The sequence below is a fragment of the Anopheles funestus genome, chromosome 2RL (assembly GCF_943734845.2).
Source record: "Anopheles funestus chromosome 2RL, idAnoFuneDA-416_04, whole genome shotgun sequence".
Classification (NCBI taxonomy): Eukaryota; Metazoa; Arthropoda; class Insecta; order Diptera; family Culicidae; genus Anopheles; species Anopheles funestus.
The window spans coordinates 4,528,597-4,548,878 of record NC_064598.1 but is presented as its reverse complement, the minus strand read 5'-3'; the positions used below and the strand labels follow the sequence as shown (position 1 = coordinate 4,548,878).

At 43.8% G+C, this 20,282-nt stretch overlaps 6 protein-coding genes across 15 annotated transcripts in view; 2 read left to right on the top strand and 4 right to left on the bottom strand.

Moving 5' to 3' along the window:
- Window positions 1–13,247, bottom strand: part of LOC125762713 (flotillin-2) — a 150,216-nt gene extending 136,969 nt beyond the window's left edge. For 2 of the 7 annotated variants that reach the window (XM_049425165.1, XM_049425172.1), the window contains exons 1-2: window positions 13,138–13,247; window positions 11,178–11,555 (exon numbers count right to left, since the gene is read on the bottom strand). In XM_049425165.1, coding sequence (XP_049281122.1) covers window positions 11,178–11,226 — 49 coding nt within the window. In that variant the 5' untranslated portion in view covers window positions 11,227–11,555; window positions 13,138–13,247. Of the gene's footprint in view, window positions 1–11,177; window positions 11,589–12,312; window positions 12,837–13,085 lie in introns of those variants that run through there. The other 5 variants (XM_049425166.1, XM_049425167.1, XM_049425169.1 and 2 more) reach the window with 5 other exon arrangements.
- Window positions 652–5,228, top strand: LOC125762699 (glucose dehydrogenase [FAD, quinone]-like). 2 transcript variants are annotated; one of them, XM_049425103.1, is made up of 3 exons: window positions 652–2,948; window positions 3,325–3,558; window positions 3,637–5,228. In XM_049425103.1, the coding sequence occupies exons 1-3, from the start codon at window positions 2,822–2,824 to the stop codon at window positions 5,163–5,165; spliced, it is 1,890 nt and encodes a 629-aa protein (XP_049281060.1). In that variant the 5' UTR covers window positions 652–2,821; the 3' UTR covers window positions 5,166–5,228. The 2 variants fall into 2 exon arrangements, with proteins under 2 accessions (XP_049281060.1, XP_049281059.1); XM_049425102.1 differs by having other exon boundaries at window positions 3,322–3,558.
- A 202-nt stretch (window positions 13,248–13,449) lies between the features above and the next one.
- Window positions 13,450–15,486, top strand: LOC125762728 (serine/threonine-protein phosphatase 4 catalytic subunit). Of its 3 annotated transcripts, none has more exons than XM_049425199.1 (3): window positions 13,450–13,943; window positions 14,067–15,113; window positions 15,186–15,486. In XM_049425199.1, the coding sequence occupies exons 2-3, from the start codon at window positions 14,320–14,322 to the stop codon at window positions 15,313–15,315; spliced, it is 924 nt and encodes a 307-aa protein (XP_049281156.1). In that variant the 5' UTR covers window positions 13,450–13,943; window positions 14,067–14,319; the 3' UTR covers window positions 15,316–15,486. The 3 variants fall into 3 exon arrangements, with proteins under 3 accessions (XP_049281156.1, XP_049281155.1, XP_049281154.1); XM_049425198.1 differs by having other exon boundaries at window positions 13,450–13,963; window positions 14,038–15,113; XM_049425197.1 differs by having other exon boundaries at window positions 13,451–13,943; window positions 14,038–15,113.
- A 779-nt stretch (window positions 15,487–16,265) lies between these two features.
- Window positions 16,266–17,753, bottom strand: LOC125762726 (NAD-dependent protein deacylase Sirt4). Its single transcript, XM_049425196.1, has one exon. The coding sequence runs from the start codon at window positions 17,392–17,394 to the stop codon at window positions 16,447–16,449; it is 948 nt and encodes a 315-aa protein (XP_049281153.1). The 5' UTR covers window positions 17,395–17,753; the 3' UTR covers window positions 16,266–16,446.
- A 102-nt stretch (window positions 17,754–17,855) lies between these two features.
- Window positions 17,856–18,768, bottom strand: LOC125762747 (uncharacterized). Its single transcript, XM_049425224.1, has 4 exons — window positions 18,640–18,768; window positions 18,361–18,567; window positions 18,194–18,283; window positions 17,856–18,115 (listed from the first exon to the last, which is right to left on the bottom strand). The coding sequence occupies exons 1-4, from the start codon at window positions 18,709–18,711 to the stop codon at window positions 17,894–17,896; spliced, it is 591 nt and encodes a 196-aa protein (XP_049281181.1). The 5' UTR covers window positions 18,712–18,768; the 3' UTR covers window positions 17,856–17,893.
- Window positions 18,769–18,958: 190 nt separating this feature from the next.
- On the bottom strand, window positions 18,959–20,245 carry LOC125762751 (uncharacterized). Its single transcript, XM_049425229.1, has 4 exons — window positions 20,053–20,245; window positions 19,771–19,980; window positions 19,364–19,453; window positions 18,959–19,301 (listed from the first exon to the last, which is right to left on the bottom strand). Exons 1-4 carry the CDS (start codon window positions 20,077–20,079, stop codon window positions 19,152–19,154), a joined length of 477 nt encoding a protein of 158 aa, XP_049281186.1. The 5' UTR covers window positions 20,080–20,245; the 3' UTR covers window positions 18,959–19,151.
- Between the last annotated feature and the right edge of the window lie 37 nt (window positions 20,246–20,282).

Genomic DNA, 20,282 nt, shown 5'->3' with positions numbered 1-20,282 from the left:
GAAAACATACAAGCACTTTTAATGACTGTAGGCTTCCGTTCAAGTTAGCATAACTGCTCAGAATCTTCTCTATGCTTCCATGCCGCAGAGACCATCTGAAGGTCATGATATAGGGCGTCTATATCATGTGCGTCTCTCGTTACAACAGTAAAACGAATACAGAAAGACAATCTGTAGACGGAAAATATGAGCTCTTTGTCACATACTGTTGGAATACATTGACACGATCTTCTCTTCATTCACGGCTCATGCTTATATCATTGAAGTATTACAAAAGATATTCCAATTAGTTCTGCTTCACGATAGCTTTTAAAATTTGATGAATTATTTCAATATATCTTTAGAAACAGTTAGTTAAAAGAAACGGACAACATCGTCAAATCAATAACCGGTGAAAATTGAAATATTGAACTATTTTTTTAAACTACATCGTACCAAACCCAACGCTCGATGATTGTCCAAGTAAAGCAAACCGTTTTACCACCACCTCCCAATTAAGCCATTTATTATACAAACAGCGTGACAGTGCCACACATTAAACGGACCACCAATAACCAGGCGAGACGACACCATACATATGCCGATGACTAAATCAACCAGCCGATGATAAGCATAAAGCTAGTCTGCGATGTGCTGCATCGTCCAGCGCCGATATTGTCCGGGCGTTGCAAACGAGACTGAAAACGTATGTTTACCGACGGGTTTGCCAAAATGGTGAAACAAGAGAACTCTTTCAGGTCACAGCTCTGTGTACTTCCGTCCTGATCCGTCTTTTTCGGTGCGCTGTGCGGACCAACAACAGGCGTGTGAGACTAGACGTACTACACACATAACGGTTGTATTTATAATCCTTGAAGGCCATTTCTATGGACGTTGTTCGCAATCGAAACAGAATAAATTTCTCCCTCCATCCACACGTGGGTGTTGAAATTGTAGCTTCGAGCTTTGCCCTTTCATCAGAACAGTACCGAAAAGAAATGCATCAAATATCATAATTCTTGACACGGCAGCACGTCGAGTGTGGTGAAGATTTTTCCAAACTGATTTTCGTCTAGACTTGTCGGTTGTACACTACACGGTGGAAAATCAATTGCAGCCGTACCGTTCGGTCTATCACCAGGCATACTGTTGCATAGAGCGCACACGATAACTTATGTAATTGCAATCGGCTTTCTTTTCACTCTGTTCGTTGCACTAACGTGAGGGCGTGAAGCGAAGGAACATCCTTACGGACAACGAACTCCCTCAACGCAAACAACACCTTCGGTGGCCGGCTCCCGATATAGAACCACCGGTCAATGGCTCACAGAGCACGACAACCTGTAGCTACACGCTGATACCTAAACGTTCTCCACACTTTCTTCCCCCGGAGAAGTAGTACCACATTCTTGGTGGGGTAGCAAACGCGTGGACAAAGAAATTCCGTCGCTGGGTGAGAGTAAGGCGTAGGACGCAGTGGAGGCAATAAGCGATTAAAGTCCCCCCGCTCGGTGGAAAGGTGGACCTGCCAGCGACACAAAACAAACGGAAGAACCGGTAGAAGGTTGAGAACACGGGAAGAAAGTGCAACGACAGCATTGGCAAATCTCGCATCTCTACGTGAGATTAATATGAAGTTCGTGTAGGATTTGTGGCGCCTGCGAAGAGGAAAGCAAAACAAACACCCAACAAAGTTGTCCGCGCTTTGGTGAAACAAGTGAAGAAAAAAGCACAACTTTACAAGCGCATCCTTTCCTACATGCCAGCAGTTACATGGCTAGCATAAAAGGTTAATTAGTAGCTTCATAACCTTTGGCGTACTTTTTGCTTTTCTTACGCCATTTGCTTTGATTGTCCAGCGTAAGTTAATGACTTTTTCTCGGTGCCCAAAAACAGAACGGGAGAAAGTTTACCGTTGACACCGATTCCGTTCCCGCCATGCCTTTGCTAGTGGGGACGGATAAAAATGTTGTCCACTTCTTACTTAAGGTTCGTCTGACCTAGTATCAGTTTCGCCAGTGCGCTAATGGTTCTCTTAGTCACTTAAACAATAGAGGACATTCAACACAACAACATGGCACATATTTACAAAGGGATTTATGCAGATACAAATGACACGCAATAGCAAGAAATGATTCATCTTGTTCTAAAAGCATCCACAACGTTGTTATTCTGTGCTATCTACTTATATTATATTACACTCAAAAAAACAAATATTAACCTTTAATATTAAATAGAAAAAGTGACAAAATTCTTTGAACATTTCACATCTTCAGATCAGCTGCCCACCACTTAACGGTATTTTTCTGCTCAAATAATTTCAACTTTTATAGCAAAGATCATCAAACCAACAGCACTAGACACACCTCCTTCATTACAAGTGGCAGAAGCTTATATCATTTCTGCAGGGAAAACAATTAGCAACTCCAACCTCAGAAAGGATGATCATCAACGCGACACGCGAAAACTCATTCTTTTCCAATCGATCATAACACGCCTGAGTGGATGGCAGGTCGGTACCAAAATGCCTACGACAACAACACGACGCGACAACGGCTTGATGATCTATCTTCGCGCATAAAAGCCGCGCACGATCCCACCCCAAAGTGCGATGGCACACGCGCAACACACCACGGTCACGGTCTTGGTGAGGTTCCTTTAGCCAACGCTCCAACAGACGATTGTCAAGTTCATGGTTCGTCCAGCTAAAGACGACCCAACGGCAATCAGTCGAGCTGTGGACGGCGAACGTAGTGGACACGCTGCAAAACAGTAACGCAGTGCAGATTTGTTGGAACTCAACAGTCTTTTTAGTAGTTTAGTTGCATTTACGACCAGCGGCATGAAACAGTTGTGGATAGTGGCGATCCTAATCGCTACATTTGGTGTCCTGACAGTGAATGGATTTTTTCTACTGCTTAAAACACTCGCCCATGCTGGACGGTACCTAAACGAGCACTATCCGGACGGTAGGCAAACATAAAACCCTCACTCACTCTGTTCCGTTTCCATTCGCCCACACTACAACCGTTATGCATTTCCTGCTTTGCTTCTTGCTCGATCGTCGCCACGTTTAATGCGCAACACTTTCAAGTTGGACAGGACTCCGAAGAAAGCTGGCATCAAAGCAGGAAGTAGCAGAAGGCTACTATCTACCCTGAGAAAAAGTGAAATTTTTACACGAGACAAGCAAGCTGTGGTTGCCCAAGTTTTCTCTCTTCCTTCGTGTCTTTATGACTGAACCGTCCCAGCAGCGATCGTGTGAGGTCGCGAAACGTTTCATGAAGAGAGATTGCATTAATACTTGTCCTCTACCATTGTGCTCCATCTATTCCCGGTTAGAAGGTGTCAATTACCGACAGTCAGTGCCAGAGTATGATTTCGTAATTGTCGGTGCTGGAGCGGCTGGATGTGTGCTGGCCAATCGTCTATCGGAGAACTCGCAATGGAAGATATTGCTGCTCGAGGCAGGACCGGGCGAAAATGATCTTCAGAACATTCCACTGTTGACTACGTTTTTGCAAAGCTCCCAGTACAACTGGGCAGACATTGCAGAGGCACAAAACACATCCTGCTACGGTATGGCGTGACGGCTATGTGACGTGATGAGGTTCTCGTGTCAACAGTTATTCTTATTCTTTAATTGCACGTCCACAGGTATGATCGATCAACGCTGCAGTTTGCCGCACGGTAAAGGGCTTGGAGGATCGACACTAATCGACTACATGCTGTATGGACGCGGTAATCCCTCGGATTACGATCGGTGGGCCGCACAAGGTAATCCAGGCTGGTCACATGCGGATGTGTTTCCGTACTTTCTCAAAACGGAACACGCGGAACTGCGAGGACTGGAAAATTCTACCTATCACGGTAGGAACGGTGAGCTACAGGTTGAGTTTCCACCGTTTCGCACCAATCTGGCACGCACCTTCGTGAATGGTGCCCGAGAAGTTGGTCATCGTAAGATCGACTACAACGGCAAATCACAACTTGGAGTATCGTACGTACAGCGGACGGGACGGCGTGGTATGCGACAAACAGCCTACCGTGCTTTCATCGAACCAGTGCTCTACAAGCGTCCCAACCTGTACGTCCAGCCCTACAGTCAGGTGTTAAAGTTATTGATAAATCCAGACACCAAAACTGCGTACGGAGTAACGTACACGCGACACTTCCGTAACTACGAAGTACGCGCACGCAAAGAAGTGATCGTGACGGCCGGTAACATCAACTCCGCCCAGCTGCTACTGCTGTCCGGTGTGGGACCACGGGAACATTTGCAGAACTTTAACCTTCCGCTCGTGAGTAATCTGCCCGTCGGTCAATCGTTCATCGACAGTCCCGTCTTCAACGGACTTACGTTCGTGCTGAACGAAACCGGACAGGCACTGTTAACCGACAGCCGCTTCCAGTTGCGTTCGCTCGGTGATTATTTCCGCGGCGAAGGCCCGCTGACGGTACCGGGTGGCGTCGAAGCAATCAGCTTCATCCGTACCGCAAACGCTACTACCGAGCCGGGTGTACCGAACATTGCCATCGTCTTCTCCACCGGATCGCTCGTCTCGGACGGTGGGCTTGGGCTGCGCAAAGGCAAACGCATCAAGACAGCCATCTATAACAAGGTGTACCGTCCACTGGAGAACCTGCACAACGACCAGTGGACGGCCAGTGTGGTGCTGCTGCATCCGGAGTCACGGGGCCACATGAAGCTGCGTAGCATCAATCCGTACAGTGCGCTCAAGATCTATCCCAGCTACTTCAGCGCCGATCGGGACGTCGAAACGATGCTCGCCGGCATTAAGGAGGCGGTGCGCATTTCCAAGTCACCTGCCATGCGCCGGTATGATGCACGCGTCCTGGGTATACCGTTGCCGAACTGTGAACAGTGGGACCAGCGGGAAGATGACTACTGGCGCTGTGCAATACGGACGCTGTCCAGTACGGCTTACCAGCAGATGGGAAGTTGCCGCATGGGCCAGGCAAGTGATCCACTAGCGGTCGTAGCATCGGATCTTCGTGTACACGGTGTACAGGGATTGCGGGTGGCCGATGTAAGCGTGGTACCAACAACCATTTCCGGCCAGTCGGCAGCGATTGACTACATGATCGGAGAGCGGGCAGCCGACATCATCAAGGAGCAGTGGCAACAGGGTAGCGCCGAAAACCCCACAACACCCGCCGTTTGAAGCAGCACTAGTGATACGTTAGGATAAGAGACAGCTCAATAAAGGCCGCTATTTATTTCTATATCTTCCTGGCTTTATTTACCTACCAACAAATGCCGATTCGTCACACCGATCACCGCCAACGAAAGTGAAACGCTTCGGGTTTATTTATTCACTTCACTCTCCAAATCGTTTTGTTGACAAATTTGTTTACGATGGTTGGTTTAATTTTCATAAATTCCGCATTTGCTTCAAGTTTCCGTTTGCATTGAAAGTAAACTAAAAGAAAGAGAAAAAAATGCGATACGAAACAGTGATGGGTTCGGATGAATTCACTTGTCAGTTGTTGGGTTGAGCGGAAGAGTTTTCTGAAGTGACTCAAGCACTGCTTCAACTGGAGCTTGAACAAGTCTGATTCCGAACATGTTTGAGACAAAAATTCAAGTACACTCACAACAATGTTTTTACCCAATTTTGTTCCACTGCCGAATGCAACTAATTTCAATGACAGTGGCATCAATTACTTCTTGAAGGATATATTCAAATAATTAAGCACATGTTACAGTTTAGTGTCTTTAGGCCGTGGGAATTATTAACGCATCAAACAAGCGATCCAGGCTTTACAGATTCATTTCGGAGTTGATTCAGCTAGAGTGTAAAATACAATTATTTCAGCTCATTCTGCATAGCATTCTAATTCACACTCTTTTCGGATGAACAATCACAAACGTGAAGCGACCAACACAATAAAAACGTGTGTTGGTATCCTTTAGCTGGTTCATCCTGTCTGACTGTTTGGTTTCGGTCGTAAAACCAAGATACACTGTCGTCATTCAAATGCATCATAAAACAGGCAAAAGGGACATCATTTATTCATCTCGCACTTTGTCCCGCAACTGAGAAAAAACAATGCGAGAAACAAACCTGATGCAAAACAGGATGCCGCGCGTCGAGTACGATGCATACACAAAACGAGATAGTCTTTTCTATTGCATCCCATCCTATTCAACACCCTCGCGCTTTAAGGAATTTCTAAACCAGTACGTCTACACAGGCTCGTTTGTTCTGAGCTTCTCCACAGACGTGTGAGGTGGCAGGCTGTTTTCAATCGTATAATGAGAAGAATGAAACAGTGAGGGGAAAATCCTGTCGCTTTTGCTTTTGCTGCTGCTGCTACTAGACGACAACGACCGCAGGGTGTATTATCAGTAGGCATACGAGCGTGGGTTCTACATTACCGCGCGTCTACCACGGACGTGCCGGTAAGCCTACGACCACCAAACTTCAAAACCGTTGCATATGCATCCAATTTCCCGGACGGTTGTCTCCGTTCACTCTCCCTAAGGTCATGTACGGATGATACACCAAAAGTGAATACCCTACCCGTTGCTTTAGTTTCGGAACGTTTGCCACCCCCTCAGCAAACACAACAAGCTAACCTTACCGAATTGCGCCTAAATGGCGGCAACCCTCTTGCACAATAGTACGAAGGTTTTGGGATTTCTGGTTTTTTCTTCCTTTCTCATCACTCTCACAGTTTGTACCTTATCGATCAATGGTTGTTGCCATGACGTAGGGAATCCCTTGTACTTTGGCACGGTGCCTACCAAACCGGTGCCAGTTTGTTCTGCGGTGTGTCGTAAACGCAGGAACGGAAACTACAATGAGCCGTTTCCAATCCAGTCCAGTACGCCGCTGACGATTCACTAATCGCCGTGATGAAAGATTATGATAAACGCTACTGCCACCGTCACCGGAACGGTCGTTTTACTATGGTCATTAAATTATTCTACCCCGAGAAGAAGTTAATGGACAAGAAAAACGAGGATATTTCGTTTCGACGAGGAAATTAATTCCATTTAGTTTCTAATATTTCTACAACTATTTGCAGTCATTTGAGGAATATCAAATAGTTTAAGTTTTTTGATTCACATTCAACTACACAAATTTTATCGCTCTTCATCTCAATTAAATGAAAGCAAAGTTTTTCAATATTACAGCAGCTGAATACTGTTCATATGATTGATTTTTTGCTCGTCCATTATTAACCATGTTAAGCTACAGATGACTTCTAAAACTAGCGCATCTAACGTAGTTACATTTTCCCTAAAACATGCACACCTAAAGAAATATTCTTCAACATTTTTTTTATGATGTTGTTGAGTTACCACACAGCACATCACAACCCCCTTTTTTCAGGAAGCGCATCATTTTCAAACAAGACCTAAAATTAATTCTAAATAGCATACCATTTTCCCCCAATTTCCGCACACTACATCATCATCATCACCATGGCCAGCACACGCTGTTGCGACCGTTCGTAAATATATTTCTCTCGACGGTAAACACTTGAACCCTCTAAAATTCACCCCCTCACAGAAAGAGAATTTTGTTTGTTCGGTGTACCGTACCCGGTTCGATAATAAAGATTTGAATACCAGAATCCTTAGCAGCGAATAGCACACTCGATAAAACAGACACCACCACCATCGTCGGCGTGCCAAATGGGGATTTGATGCAATATTTAAAACATGAATATTTACAAACTCACTCACACACACAACACCATTGTAACTTTTGATGAATAACTGTGGGTCATAAAAGTAGGGAAAAAACACTTTACCCACGTGCATCGCCAACCGGCCAGAGTTTATTTCCTCTTAAAATTCTGAAGCTATTCCTGGCTGTCTGCTTACGAACATTCAAAAGGAAAAACATTCGAAGGGACTTTTAAAAGAAAATTCTTATTTTTAAAAACGAGAAACGATTATTAATCGTTATTAATTATGTATTTCTTACAAATTTTATATTAGTTACTAGAAATAGGATTTTAATTAACACACAACAAATAAAACAAAATTCGTTCGGAAAATGTAAAACATAATTAATAATTAATAATAAAGTAAACCCTGTAGTACATTTTGCGTAAAGTAATGCATAAAGGAAGGATCTGCTACAAATCCTTCGATTATTTCCGTTACTAATCGGACGTCTATATTTAAACCGGTTCGCAGAAGACAATTCATCATCCAGCTCGATGTCCTGCCTTAACCCTTTTAGCACTCCTGCTGCTGTACCCGTTAGGCCAACGGCAGATCCTGCTTTCGACCCAGTTTCAGCGAGCATAAAACACCCAGCACTGCAGCATCCGTCCAGCATTCGCAGGAAATAGCGAACATCCGCGGCAACTTCGTCGTCGCTGCCAGCAGGACACAAAACGCAGAAGAGCCTTTGGTAGTTTTCCACGGCTAGTAGCCAGCTTTCTATTAGCTCACACTGCCTCGACACACACCCTGACGACCATCTAACCGACGAATGTCTCCATTCGACCACCCGAACACTAAGCAAGCAAATGGCAAACATTTAGCGCACCCAGCAGCACCACACAGAGACATACAGCAAAGTTCACCAGGGCGTTCATCAGCGCTGGGGAGGGAAATTGGGGGGAGGACTGGGTCGAAAAGGAAGGAAGAAATGTTCCAACATGCTCTCGTGATATGTAGTGGAAACAGCTATATTACAACTAGCTATTTTTAGCATGCCGAACGACGCTATGACGTCAGAAAATGAAACAGATGAAGGAAAAGCGAGAAAATGTGGCATAGCTCGCGGGGCATGGGCGAGTAAAGGGGGCCACATCACATCCTCGTGGGAACAAAAGCAGCAAAATAAAAAGAAGAATGTTAAAGCAATCGAGTGATCGAACATCAAACATGGACTTATCACGTGATGGGCACTTGGCGGGTCGGATGCGTACTAATGCTTGGTTTGTTTTCCATCATAACTCAACAAACGGTGCCCGATGTTTTCGTTGTATGTTCGGCGTCGGCATTGATCTACCACCGCTGACTGATAATGACTCAATGGCGCACGGAGCCTTTTGTATGCGGTTCTGACCATCCTAGAAATTATATTCCAACCATTAAATATTGTTGTTTATGCAAAGCTATTTAATTTATCGAAAACAAAAATAAAAGAATTCTTTAATGTTTTTCAATCAGAGAATGTTTTTTCACATAATTAAAAAAATAAAATTCATTCGATATTAGTTGTATCCTTCCACTTTTTAATGACAGTTAACAGATTCAGGAATAATTTATACATCTAAAGTACATGCCACCACACAAGCAGGATACATGCCTTCCATGTCATGTCTAGGCAGGGTATCGATTTTACTTACATGTAGAGCGGACATCGAAAGCATCCTGCCGTTAGAACACGACGCGAGATAGTGTCAACTTGAGAAGACGGATCACGCTTACTACCACCATGTAGTTCCCGGCCTTCCATTAAGAACTAGCCGGCTTGAAAACTAAGAGTCCGCTCGTACGCAGCCATATAATAATAAAAGAAGAAAAAAAGCACCAAAACTATACCGACGAAACGGCGAACGGCACAGGATGACGCGGCGACCCGTTTATGGGACATTCTGGCGCCATGTGAATGAGTTTTATGACGGTGAGTGAGTTTTCTTCATTGGGTTTCGATGGGGACCGATGGGGGAAGTTAACGCGGCAGCAACTCGGAACGCATCCGGTTACTTAAAGTTTACTCGGCTAGGGTACGGTTGAAACGGAAACGAAAGCCGATAGCTTGTGAATGTGAATGTGACGATGGTAAGTGTAGAGAGTAAAGAGTGCTTATTGCACCTAAACTGATCAAGCAATTTCCGAAACGAAACATTTTACCAACAACATGAATGAACATGAATAAAGGTGTGTTGCAGCAATGGAAGCTTGAAGGATTTATGATCTGTGCAGCAGACAGGAACCGGCACCCGGTGTGTAACCGATACCTGACGCTAGGCGTTTAATTAACGAAAGTGTTCTTCCTGGTTGCGCGAATCGATTTTTGGCTGCACCCTAGTTTTGATAGCTGTCAATCACCTAGAATAAATAAGATATCACCCCGGCTTCTTCTTCTTCTTCTTCTTGGCTTTAACGACCTTACACAGGTCACGCTGGCCATTTCTGACTTACTAGACTTATTTTTGCCATGTAGCTGGATAGTCAATCCTTGCTACGGGGGGACGGTCCGGATGGGATTTGAACCCGGTCCTGCCGTGTGGACCCGCGCCGTTTATCACATGCACCACCGGGCCGCCTCTATATCACCGCGTTAAGCAATGCTAAAACTCACCAGCGTGTAAAGGACACGCTTTCATGCCAGTTCAGAAAAGCGGCAAAGGAAAATGTTTTATATTTTGGGCGCCAAATTGTATGAAGAATAAAAATGTATTTATACAAGCGAACGTATCAATTTACACTCATGGCCATTTCCACCCAGTAAGTGAACCATTAGCATATACAGGCAAACGTTACATTGAAAATCGATTTTCCACACCCATAAAAAAAAACTCTGTCACTCGATGAGTATAACACTTGTTCCCTTGCTAGTAGTAACGCAATATCTTCGACGAAGCAGAAGGTCCGTTTTATGGGAAGATATGAACATTTAAGGGCACAACCAAGAAAAGCCCTTCAAGTGTTCGAACCGTACGGTTGATGGGATGGGCTTTTGTCTTTCCCGTCTCCTAAAGCATAAAGCATAAAGAAGCATCCCCCGTTCTAGGGCTGTATGCAATTCAACGGTTAACCGTATCCAGTTTCGTACTCATTTAAAGGATCTATTTTGTATTCCAACTATATGCCATGAAAAGCTTTCGTGCCAAGGCAAGGAGAAGATTAACAACACTAGATGACTTTTTAAGTCATCGTCAATACACTTGATATCCTTTACATGGAAACCATTCTATATCGGTTTTTTTTTGTGTAAATGTAGTTAAAGTTAAAAAAAGGAAGATATATCATTTAAAACATTATTTATCTTTCCGATCTTAATTACAGAAAACATAGAAACAAACATAAAATCTGAATTTAAAAAAAATGTAAACAATGTTTAAAGTAATAAAATTGATATCAGATTCTCTGATAACTGAACAATAGACCGAACTATCGTACCATCGGACGACTTGTATTTGATATGTTTGATAAGCTGATAAGACAAATGAGTCCGAAACACGGTCCAACGTACCTGATACGATGAGGGCCTCGTTAGGTCCAACGGTGTGTATGTTTCCCATGGTTGCTGTTTTTTCCGATAGCTACGCTGGTAGAAAATTGGCTGTTTGTACTACCCGCTACAAAAGGATTTTTGGTTCACGGATTTTCCAATTTTGTGACACTAACGATGTCTTCTTGCTATGCTGCTGCTGATTTCAGTGAATTTACTAGTAAAAACACACACACACCATCAATAACGCACGTGTTAAACACAACTCATCTACTAACACAAACGCACACACACACTCGCGCACTAATTTTCACTTTCTCGCTCTCTCGCGCGCGCTTCACACTAAAGGACATTCACGAATCAAAGCAACCATCGGCCCGCCGGGATACCCTTGATGCACTAAACCCAGTGGGAAAAGAAAATTAAGCACCGCTATTCGAAAGTGGAGAAGAAAAACCATACACAAACGAATGGTTGAGGAAAATTTCCAGCGAATCTAGATGTAAGGCAAGGCAGAACAGAAATTTAATTGGAAAAAGAGCACAACTGACAATAATACACTTAACGCACACAGGCCATGCAGACACAACTGTACAGGAAAAGAAAATTTTCCTAAAAGGTTTGCATGAAAGAAAAACACTTCCACAAAGTAGCCCTTAGCTAGGGGGGTGGGCAATACATAAATTTGTTAAACTTTGATTGTTGTTTCACACCACCAGCAACATTAAAATTGTGTTAAATCTGTAAAATTCTCTATTTGCTCATTCACTTGATGTTTCACCTCCCCGTTCACTAACGATTCGCTTCAAAATAGAACACTGCAAAGGCACTCTGATAAATCCTATTCACGTAGGTATCCTGTGAACACGTTTTTCTGCACTAAATCTATTCGCACTCTTCCTCACACACACACACACACATGAGATTTTCCCGATGTGTGCTGATTTTCTCAGCGACACTGATTTGTGCACAGTGCCGCGATGTCCTTCCTGTTCGTCGAAAATTTCACCGCAATTTTAGCGTTCTTCACACTTTCTTCTTTTCGCAGGACTTTTCTCCTTTTACTCCCCTACACCACCAACAACAAACACATCCACAAATCATCGCGTGTGGGAAAAAAGCGGATGAAAATTTGATTTTCATTTTATCTACTCACACTTTATGCCGTGTCTAAACTTTTCCTCATCAAAGCGTGTGTGCGGAGCAGAATAAGACACCGTTTGTCGTCCAGTTTTTCCTACCGACTCAACCGTTGACCAAGCCACACACGCTACACTAACGCAGCCGCCAAGTTTTTCCGCAGTTTTTTTTTCTCCTGTGCGTGCCTATCGCTCTTTATCCACTACCCGAACGAAGAACATACTTTTCCGCTTTTCATGTTGTGGGGGGACGCGCGGGAAAATTTCACCCATACAAGTAGAGGCACAGAACACAACACACTCACACCGGCATGCAAACTCGCCGATCTCCAACACATTCAAACAGCAGCGCGCACCATAAACGCACCCTCGTCTCTTGTTTGGTATTCTATTCCACACGCACGCACACACACACATACACAGAGTGGGCAGCACGGGCGGTACATCGAAAGCATTAAAGCGGGCGCCCTGTTCTTTTTTCATTTAAGATTTTTTTTTAATTTAAAACACCGCACAATATACAGTGCTTATGTCGGTGATAATATCGACGGATGCTGCATAACATCCGACCTATTCCGAACTACACACCCAAAATTCCGTAAATGGAATTTTATCAATCTTAATTAATCTTCAGCCAAAACACTATCATGTCAACGGAACACAAACATAAATACACGCGCATCGCCTGCCGAACTATCAATTCGGCAAGATGACCTCATCGCAACACAATTAGAATTAAGGACGCGTTGTTGAGTACCACGTTCCAGACCGCTTTAGCAACATAACTCACATGAAATATGTTCTTAATACATCAGCAAGATACAACCAAAATTACAAAATACCTGTTTTGTATGTGCTATTTCTTAACTTTTCGTACAAGACTCGTGACGGCGCGAGCATAAAAGCTTCACACAGAGCGACTCAACTGGTCATGAACGCCGACAGACGGTTGTGATTTTCAAACCATTTTTATTATTCGTACAAAACAAATGCAAGTTTACGAAAAATTTTTAGGGTCAAAAGAGGAGACAATAAAACGTATAAAAACACAATGTTTTTTTTTACTATCCATTGTTCTGTTTCTTATTTCATGGTATGGAACCATTGTAGCATTGCTGAATCCTATCCGTTCCGACACATGTGCACTGTGTAGACTCTCCTACAGCGGTGTGTCGTCCATCACTAGAGAATAAAAACTTGCACGGCTTGGGAAAGCCACAGGACAAGCAAAAAAATAATTGCCGGAAAACAGCTCGGAACTCGCGAAAAGTGTGTGTATTTCGTTACAGTTTCTGCTAGTAGCGTTATTATTTTTCACCCGCAATCGTAGCCCGTTGCAACAGCAAACAGTGCTAATCAATATTCGTTCATTAATACGCGCGCCGTGTGGCTTGAACGAATGCATAACCGCTTGGTACCAGCTACCACCTACCAACAACCACTTGTCGTATGGTGTTCTTTTTGTTAGTAAGCAATAACAACGTCGAGACTGTAAAAAGAAACTAAATGCGCTTGAACCAGCAGAAACAATACTGCCTCAGTAAACTATCATCGTACCGTGGCACTAAACACAATAGGTCGTGCTTAACAAATTTGCAGTAGACAAGCAAGTGGTGGGAAGAAAACCGGCGGAAGAACGGCTGGAAAGGTAAAGAACGCGCGCTTCTGGTCAGTTCACAGTTGCAAGCCATTTAAATCCCGACGCATAGGGCGCGATTCTAACGGAAGGTCATTGTTTTCAGATCATTTCTTCTTTTGTTTTATCGTGAAGTTGGAAAAAGCGGCAAAGAAGAAGCGAGAAGCATCACACGGGCTTCAGCTGTCATTCTTCTTCCGATCTCACTAATACACAACACGCACACAGCCACATATCGTGACACATCGCGCGTTGATACACACAAAGTATACGAAAAGGCAAACGGGAAAGGAAGAAGCAACAGAAACGCGGCATCATTCCGTCTGCGGACTGCACACCATCCTAAACGTGTCCTTCGCTCTTGTAATTGCACCGGCCCGGTAGTACGATGCCAGACTACAGCGACCTGGACCGGCAAATCGAGCAGCTAAAACGATGCGAAATCATAAAGGAACACGAAGTGAAGGCGCTGTGCGCGAAGGCACGCGAAATCCTCGTCGAGGAGGGCAACGTGCAGCGGGTCGACTCGCCGGTGACGGTGTGCGGTGACATCCATGGACAGTTCTACGATCTGAAGGAACTGTTCAAGGTTGGTGGCGACGTGCCGGAGACGAACTACCTCTTCATGGGCGACTTTGTCGACCGGGGATACTACAGTGTGGAAACATTCCTGCTTTTACTCGCGCTAAAGGTCCGCTATCCGGACCGCATCACACTGATCCGCGGTAATCACGAATCGCGCCAGATCACACAGGTGTACGGGTTTTACGATGAGTGCATACGGAAGTACGGTTCAGTGACGGTGTGGCGATACTGCACCGAAATCTTCGACTATCTCTCCCTGTCCGCCATCATCGATGGGAAGATTTTCTGCGTCCATGGCGGTCTGTCACCTTCCATACAGTATTTGGATCAGATCCGGTCGATCGATCGCAAGCAGGAGGTTCCGCACGATGGTCCGATGTGCGATCTCCTGTGGAGCGATCCAGAAGACACACACGGTTGGGGAGTATCGCCACGCGGTGCCGGTTATCTATTCGGGTCCGATGTAGTATCACAGTTTAATGCAGCTAACGATATCGACATGATCTGCCGGGCGCATCAACTCGTGATGGAGGGTTACAAGTGGCACTTTAACGAAACCGTGCTAACCGTTTGGTCGGCACCTAATTATTGCTATCGGTAAGTGTGATTTATCGCCATTTAGACGCACTCCAGTATGCTAATGTTTCTGTTTCTTTCCCGGTCTGTTAGATGTGGCAATGTAGCGGCAATTTTAGAACTGAACGAAAACCTGCAACGAGATTTTACAATCTTTGAAGCCGCACCTCAGGAAAGTCGTGGAATACCGTCTAAAAAACCTCAAGCAGACTATTTCCTTTAAGTCTTGTTTTGTGTTCCCCCGTCTCGTTCTTCTGTACACCGTTTTGCGTATTGTGTCCCACAACTGGCCTCGTAGTAGAGTGATGCTCGCCATTAGTTTAGATTGTGACCCTGACAAATTGAATATACCGTGAATAATGAAATTCGCTATTAAAGGCGGCTTCTTTTATTACATATGGCTTGTATGTTGTGTGTGGTGCTTAGTTTCCTCTCTACGTGTGTAGTATAGGTCATCGCTCAGAATATGACGCAATGTGCGTCGGGTTAATGTGCATCAAAAGTTTCCGTGTACCTTTTTTGTTGTACTTTTGCAGATGCAGCAGTAATTAATGAAACATTATCGGTAGCGTTTACGTTACATTAAATTTTACAAATTGCTTCATTCACCTACAAACCATATCGAGAAATCGGCCCAATCTGCACGACTTTACGGTACGGTAAATTTTCATTTCGAAACCAAACAATCGTACACATGCTCGTGCATGAAGCCAAGAGGGAAAAGTTCAGATGATGGATGGGAATAAAACAATGCCTGAAATGTAGACAGTAATACACTAAAAAAGGGCAAAAAGCATGCGATAAATGTGGGCTTTCGCTGCCTTTCCAGTACAAGCTCATACTCTACAGACAATCATCCAGTTACAGGTGTCTGTTAGGAAACAAATTAAAAATTGATGGGACTTGTATGATGTTGTCCCGACCAAAAACGGATCATCTTTTGATTAAGCGACAGTGAGCGACTAGTGAGCATTATTTTTACCAACCTTCCCACATTTATCTGAAACAATTCGCAGCAACAGACGCACGCGAGTGTGAAAATGAGATATTTTAGTATAAGTATCACAATATGACATACAAATGACGAAGGAAGTGAGTATGAGCGAATTCCGATAGTTACTCAGGCGAAAAGGACATAATAACAATAAACAATTGCCAAATTAAGTGCATTGATTGGAAATACAAAATTCTTAAAAATCAACATCTTTATTTGACTGAAAATAATATCCAAACAAACATTTGTAGCTAAATCGATTAGATACGACTGTTGTCCTACGGTAACATTTAGGTAAACGACTGTTTCTGTATGTACATTATTGTTCTAATTCGTTGACTATGCTAAGCGTTGCGGTCACTAACTTCTAGTCTTGAACAGATTCATCATTACTTCACCACATCTGGCCGAAATTTTCAGATCCGCCTTCGGGTCACCGCGCGTTGCGCCAATGTTAACGATTGCAACCGGAAGGCCCAATTCCTTCGCCTGCAGTACTATACGATAGCCAGAAAAAACGGTTAGACTGGACCCTAGGACAAGCACACCGTCCGATTCGATGATCATGCGTACAACTTTCTCTATCCGTGGCATTGGCACGTTGTCCCCAAAGAAAACTATTTCCGGTTTCAGATTACCGCCACACTGCGGACAGGGCGGGATTTTGAACCCTTGCACATACTCCATCGAAAGTTCCACGTCACCATCCGGTCGCATCGCGGTGGAGTTATCTTCCATGGCCGGATTCAACTGATCGAGTATGTGCTGAAAGTCGTGTCGATCAATACGATAGTTACATCCTTTGCCCCGTTCATCCTGACTGCCAACGCAAATCACATCATAACCGCTGCCGTGTAGTTCGACTACCTCCTTTGAACCGGCCTTTCCATGTAACCGATCAACGTTCTGTGTTACGATACCGCTAATTCTACCCTCGCGTTCCAACCTGGCCAGAGTGTAGTGTGTAACATTCGGTGCTATGGATGAAAACCGTGGCCAACCGACGTAGTTGCGTGCCCAGTAGCGCTTTCGAGTGGCTTCTGACTTAACGAACTCTCCGTGCTGTATCGGTTTGTGGTTCGATCTGGCATACAAACCCACGCCTTCAGATCGGTAGTCGGGGATGCCGGATTCGGTCGATATACCAGCACCGGTCAGCACGAGGATGTGTGGTTTGTCTTCCAAAAACTTTTCCAACCGACGGCAGTCACTGTCCAGTGCCGGTTCGTGGGCCGGAACAAATATCGAACTAGAGTTAAACCGTGTCCCATGTACCTGCAGAACTCGAAATCCTCCGGGGAATCTCATCGTATTTTTCGTACGCGTTTGCTATAGCTCTTATTACCAGCTGATATAAAGTTTGCTGACGATATTTATTGTTTGTTGTTTTCTTGCATTGTTGTCAAACCAATTTCGCTACCAGGTGAAATATATGGGTTTATACTCATGCATCAACGAATCGTCTCTCTATTCTGCTTTGCGCCGGAGACACCCTGTACTGATTGACATCAAAATTAAGGATAACTGTTTGTTTCCAGTTTTTATTTAGCTCTTATCATTCATCTCGAGATTTGTGATATTTTCAATGAAACAACAAACTGCGGTGCATTTATTAGAAGCAATACGATGGAAGTGAAAGTTTGCTTGATTGTTTCAGCATTTTCTTCTTTCTAATAATGTTAAAATCTATTGTCAACACTTGGTACCCTTGCAAAGAGGAGTGCGTTGGTTATCTGGTATGTAATTCTCGTTTTAAATGAGATTCCAAACGCTGTGTTTCAGTTTATTTTTTAAAATTACTCTTCAATTACGCTTCAATTTCTTTCGATTCCAGTTCCGGCTCCATGGGTTGCACCGGAGGAGGAGGAGGAGTAGGAGGTGCATCTCTAAACGGATCGAGAGTAACATTCACTTTCCTGTAGATTTTCTTCAAATATAAACACAACACATGATCGCACCACGTTCCAAACTCGAGGTAATACTTTAAACTATTCTTGTAGAGGTCTAGTTTCAGCAGACCAGCCTTCATCTGTGTTAGGGAAAAATACAATGATTGATCATTATTCATACCACACACGGCACTACGGTTGATCATAGTTATACTCACTTCACAAAACCGAACATCATTCACGCGTCCCGGTGTATGATGAACGGTGTAGTAATGCTTGTGGAGATCCTTTGAGCTTTCGAACAGATGCTGCAAAATGTAATCAAGTTTCGTTGAATACGACCACATGTTGGAGCGTACAGGTAGTAAACCCCCGCAGTACTTACATCACAGCACTTTATTTCCACCTTTGGTAATCTGGGGTGTTTAATGTAATCCGTTGAAACGGTGGTATACTTGTACAGTAAGCTCGTCAAAAGCTCTTCGATGTTCCACAGATTCATCATGAACTGCTTATCACACAGATCCCACGTTTCTACGATGCTATCGTACCGCTCGAGAAAATATTTCGTTTCTACTATAAAATTGTACGTCTAGAAAAGGTTTAACAAAACATTACAACCACACAAGCCAGCGATAGTACTCTTTCGATTAGATCCACTTACCAAACGCCATTGCGCCACATCTTCGGGCGTTTTGGCACACTTGCGGAACTTGATCGTGTCCTCTAGAATCATCTTGTTACCCGTTAGCTTACTGTCCTTCGACTGAAGGTAATTCGAAGCTTTCACTTCGCAGCTAATGTTAGTTCCCTTATTTCTTTCCCGATCGCGTTCTCATTTTCGTTTGAAATCGTTAAGACGAAAATAGAGCCAAAGTACGACAAAACGATGGTAAACAGATGCTTTACATAGGAACCAAAAGCAAGAACGGACGTTCGTGTGCCTATGGTACACATGCCTGATAAAATCACAACAACAGCAGTTGCTCTGAAATAGCTTTATTTAATCGCATCATATACGCTTCTTGCACAGACACCATTCTTACCGTTACCCCTGTGGTTTTGTTTATCGCTAACATTGAAGATATATACATTTAAATTAACATAATAAACACAGTCTTAAAGGCTACACAAACACGACAGTGCACTCCTTGTTTTATCATTGCGAGCACATCCCTACAGATTGAACGTGTCCAGTGTGATAATGATCTTCTTCAGGATCTTCTTCAAGTACAGACATAGATAACGGTCAGCAATTGTTCCGTACTGTACGTATTCGCTTACCCTCCGATTAAAAAATGCCAATTTAAGCAGGGCAGATTTAAGCTAGGGAATAAAAATGGATGTAAGATACTGTGTACTTTGCTTACGCTTTCGCTTCCTCCTACCTCGCAGTTATCCGTTTCTTCAAAATGAGATTTCTTGTGTCGACAGGAGTGGTGATGTAGCCGTAGATCTTTTACTGTTTGAAATTCGAGCTGCAAAAAGAAATCGAAACAAACAAAAGTTCGAAATTCGAACACATTACATTCATTGATGGTGCCTCACTGACTGATTGCTATATATAAATCGGAAGTCGATCTTGATGTGTGGTATGCATTCGATCGGTCAATCGATCGATGACATTGTTCATCGATCGCCAAACTTGGTTTGTATTGCTCGCTGTTGTAAGGGCTTCTTTATTTTTAGCAACTGTCCTAAGGTGTCCCTCACACAACCAAATTGGCGATCGTTTATCATTATCAAGTTCATGTCAAACTTGCCGGTCCTACCGCCCCCACCGTACACTACTTACATCGCAACATTTCAGGTTGAAGAAAGGTTTGCTTTTCCGGTCTCCGACACCTTCTAGTGAAAGCGTAGTAAATCGGGACAGCAACTGTGTCACGTTCTCGTGGATTTCAATCAGATAGTGCAGGAAGAAGTTTCCCGACAGGTCCCAGTGGCTAATGATGGAATCGAACTCGTCGAGGAAGTACTTCGTTTCCGACACGAACTTTTCCACCTTGGGAAAACGAAATAACCGCGTCAGAAAATAGATTCCAAATCGAACTGAGCTTTCCTTATGGTAACTTACATCGCGAGTCTTCACTATTTGTTCCATTATCTTCGCTTTATTGAATGTTCGCTAGCGTGGCACCTATCAAAGGGCTTCGTGAGAGAGCTTAAGATACGTTTAACCACCCCGATACTGTGCAGTCACGCAATTCGAACCACTTATGTTCCGCTACCGATTAGTTTCAGTATCCAACGGAAGCTGGTGCTGTACTGATCTACATCGTACGAAATGGTTTACCAAGAAAATTT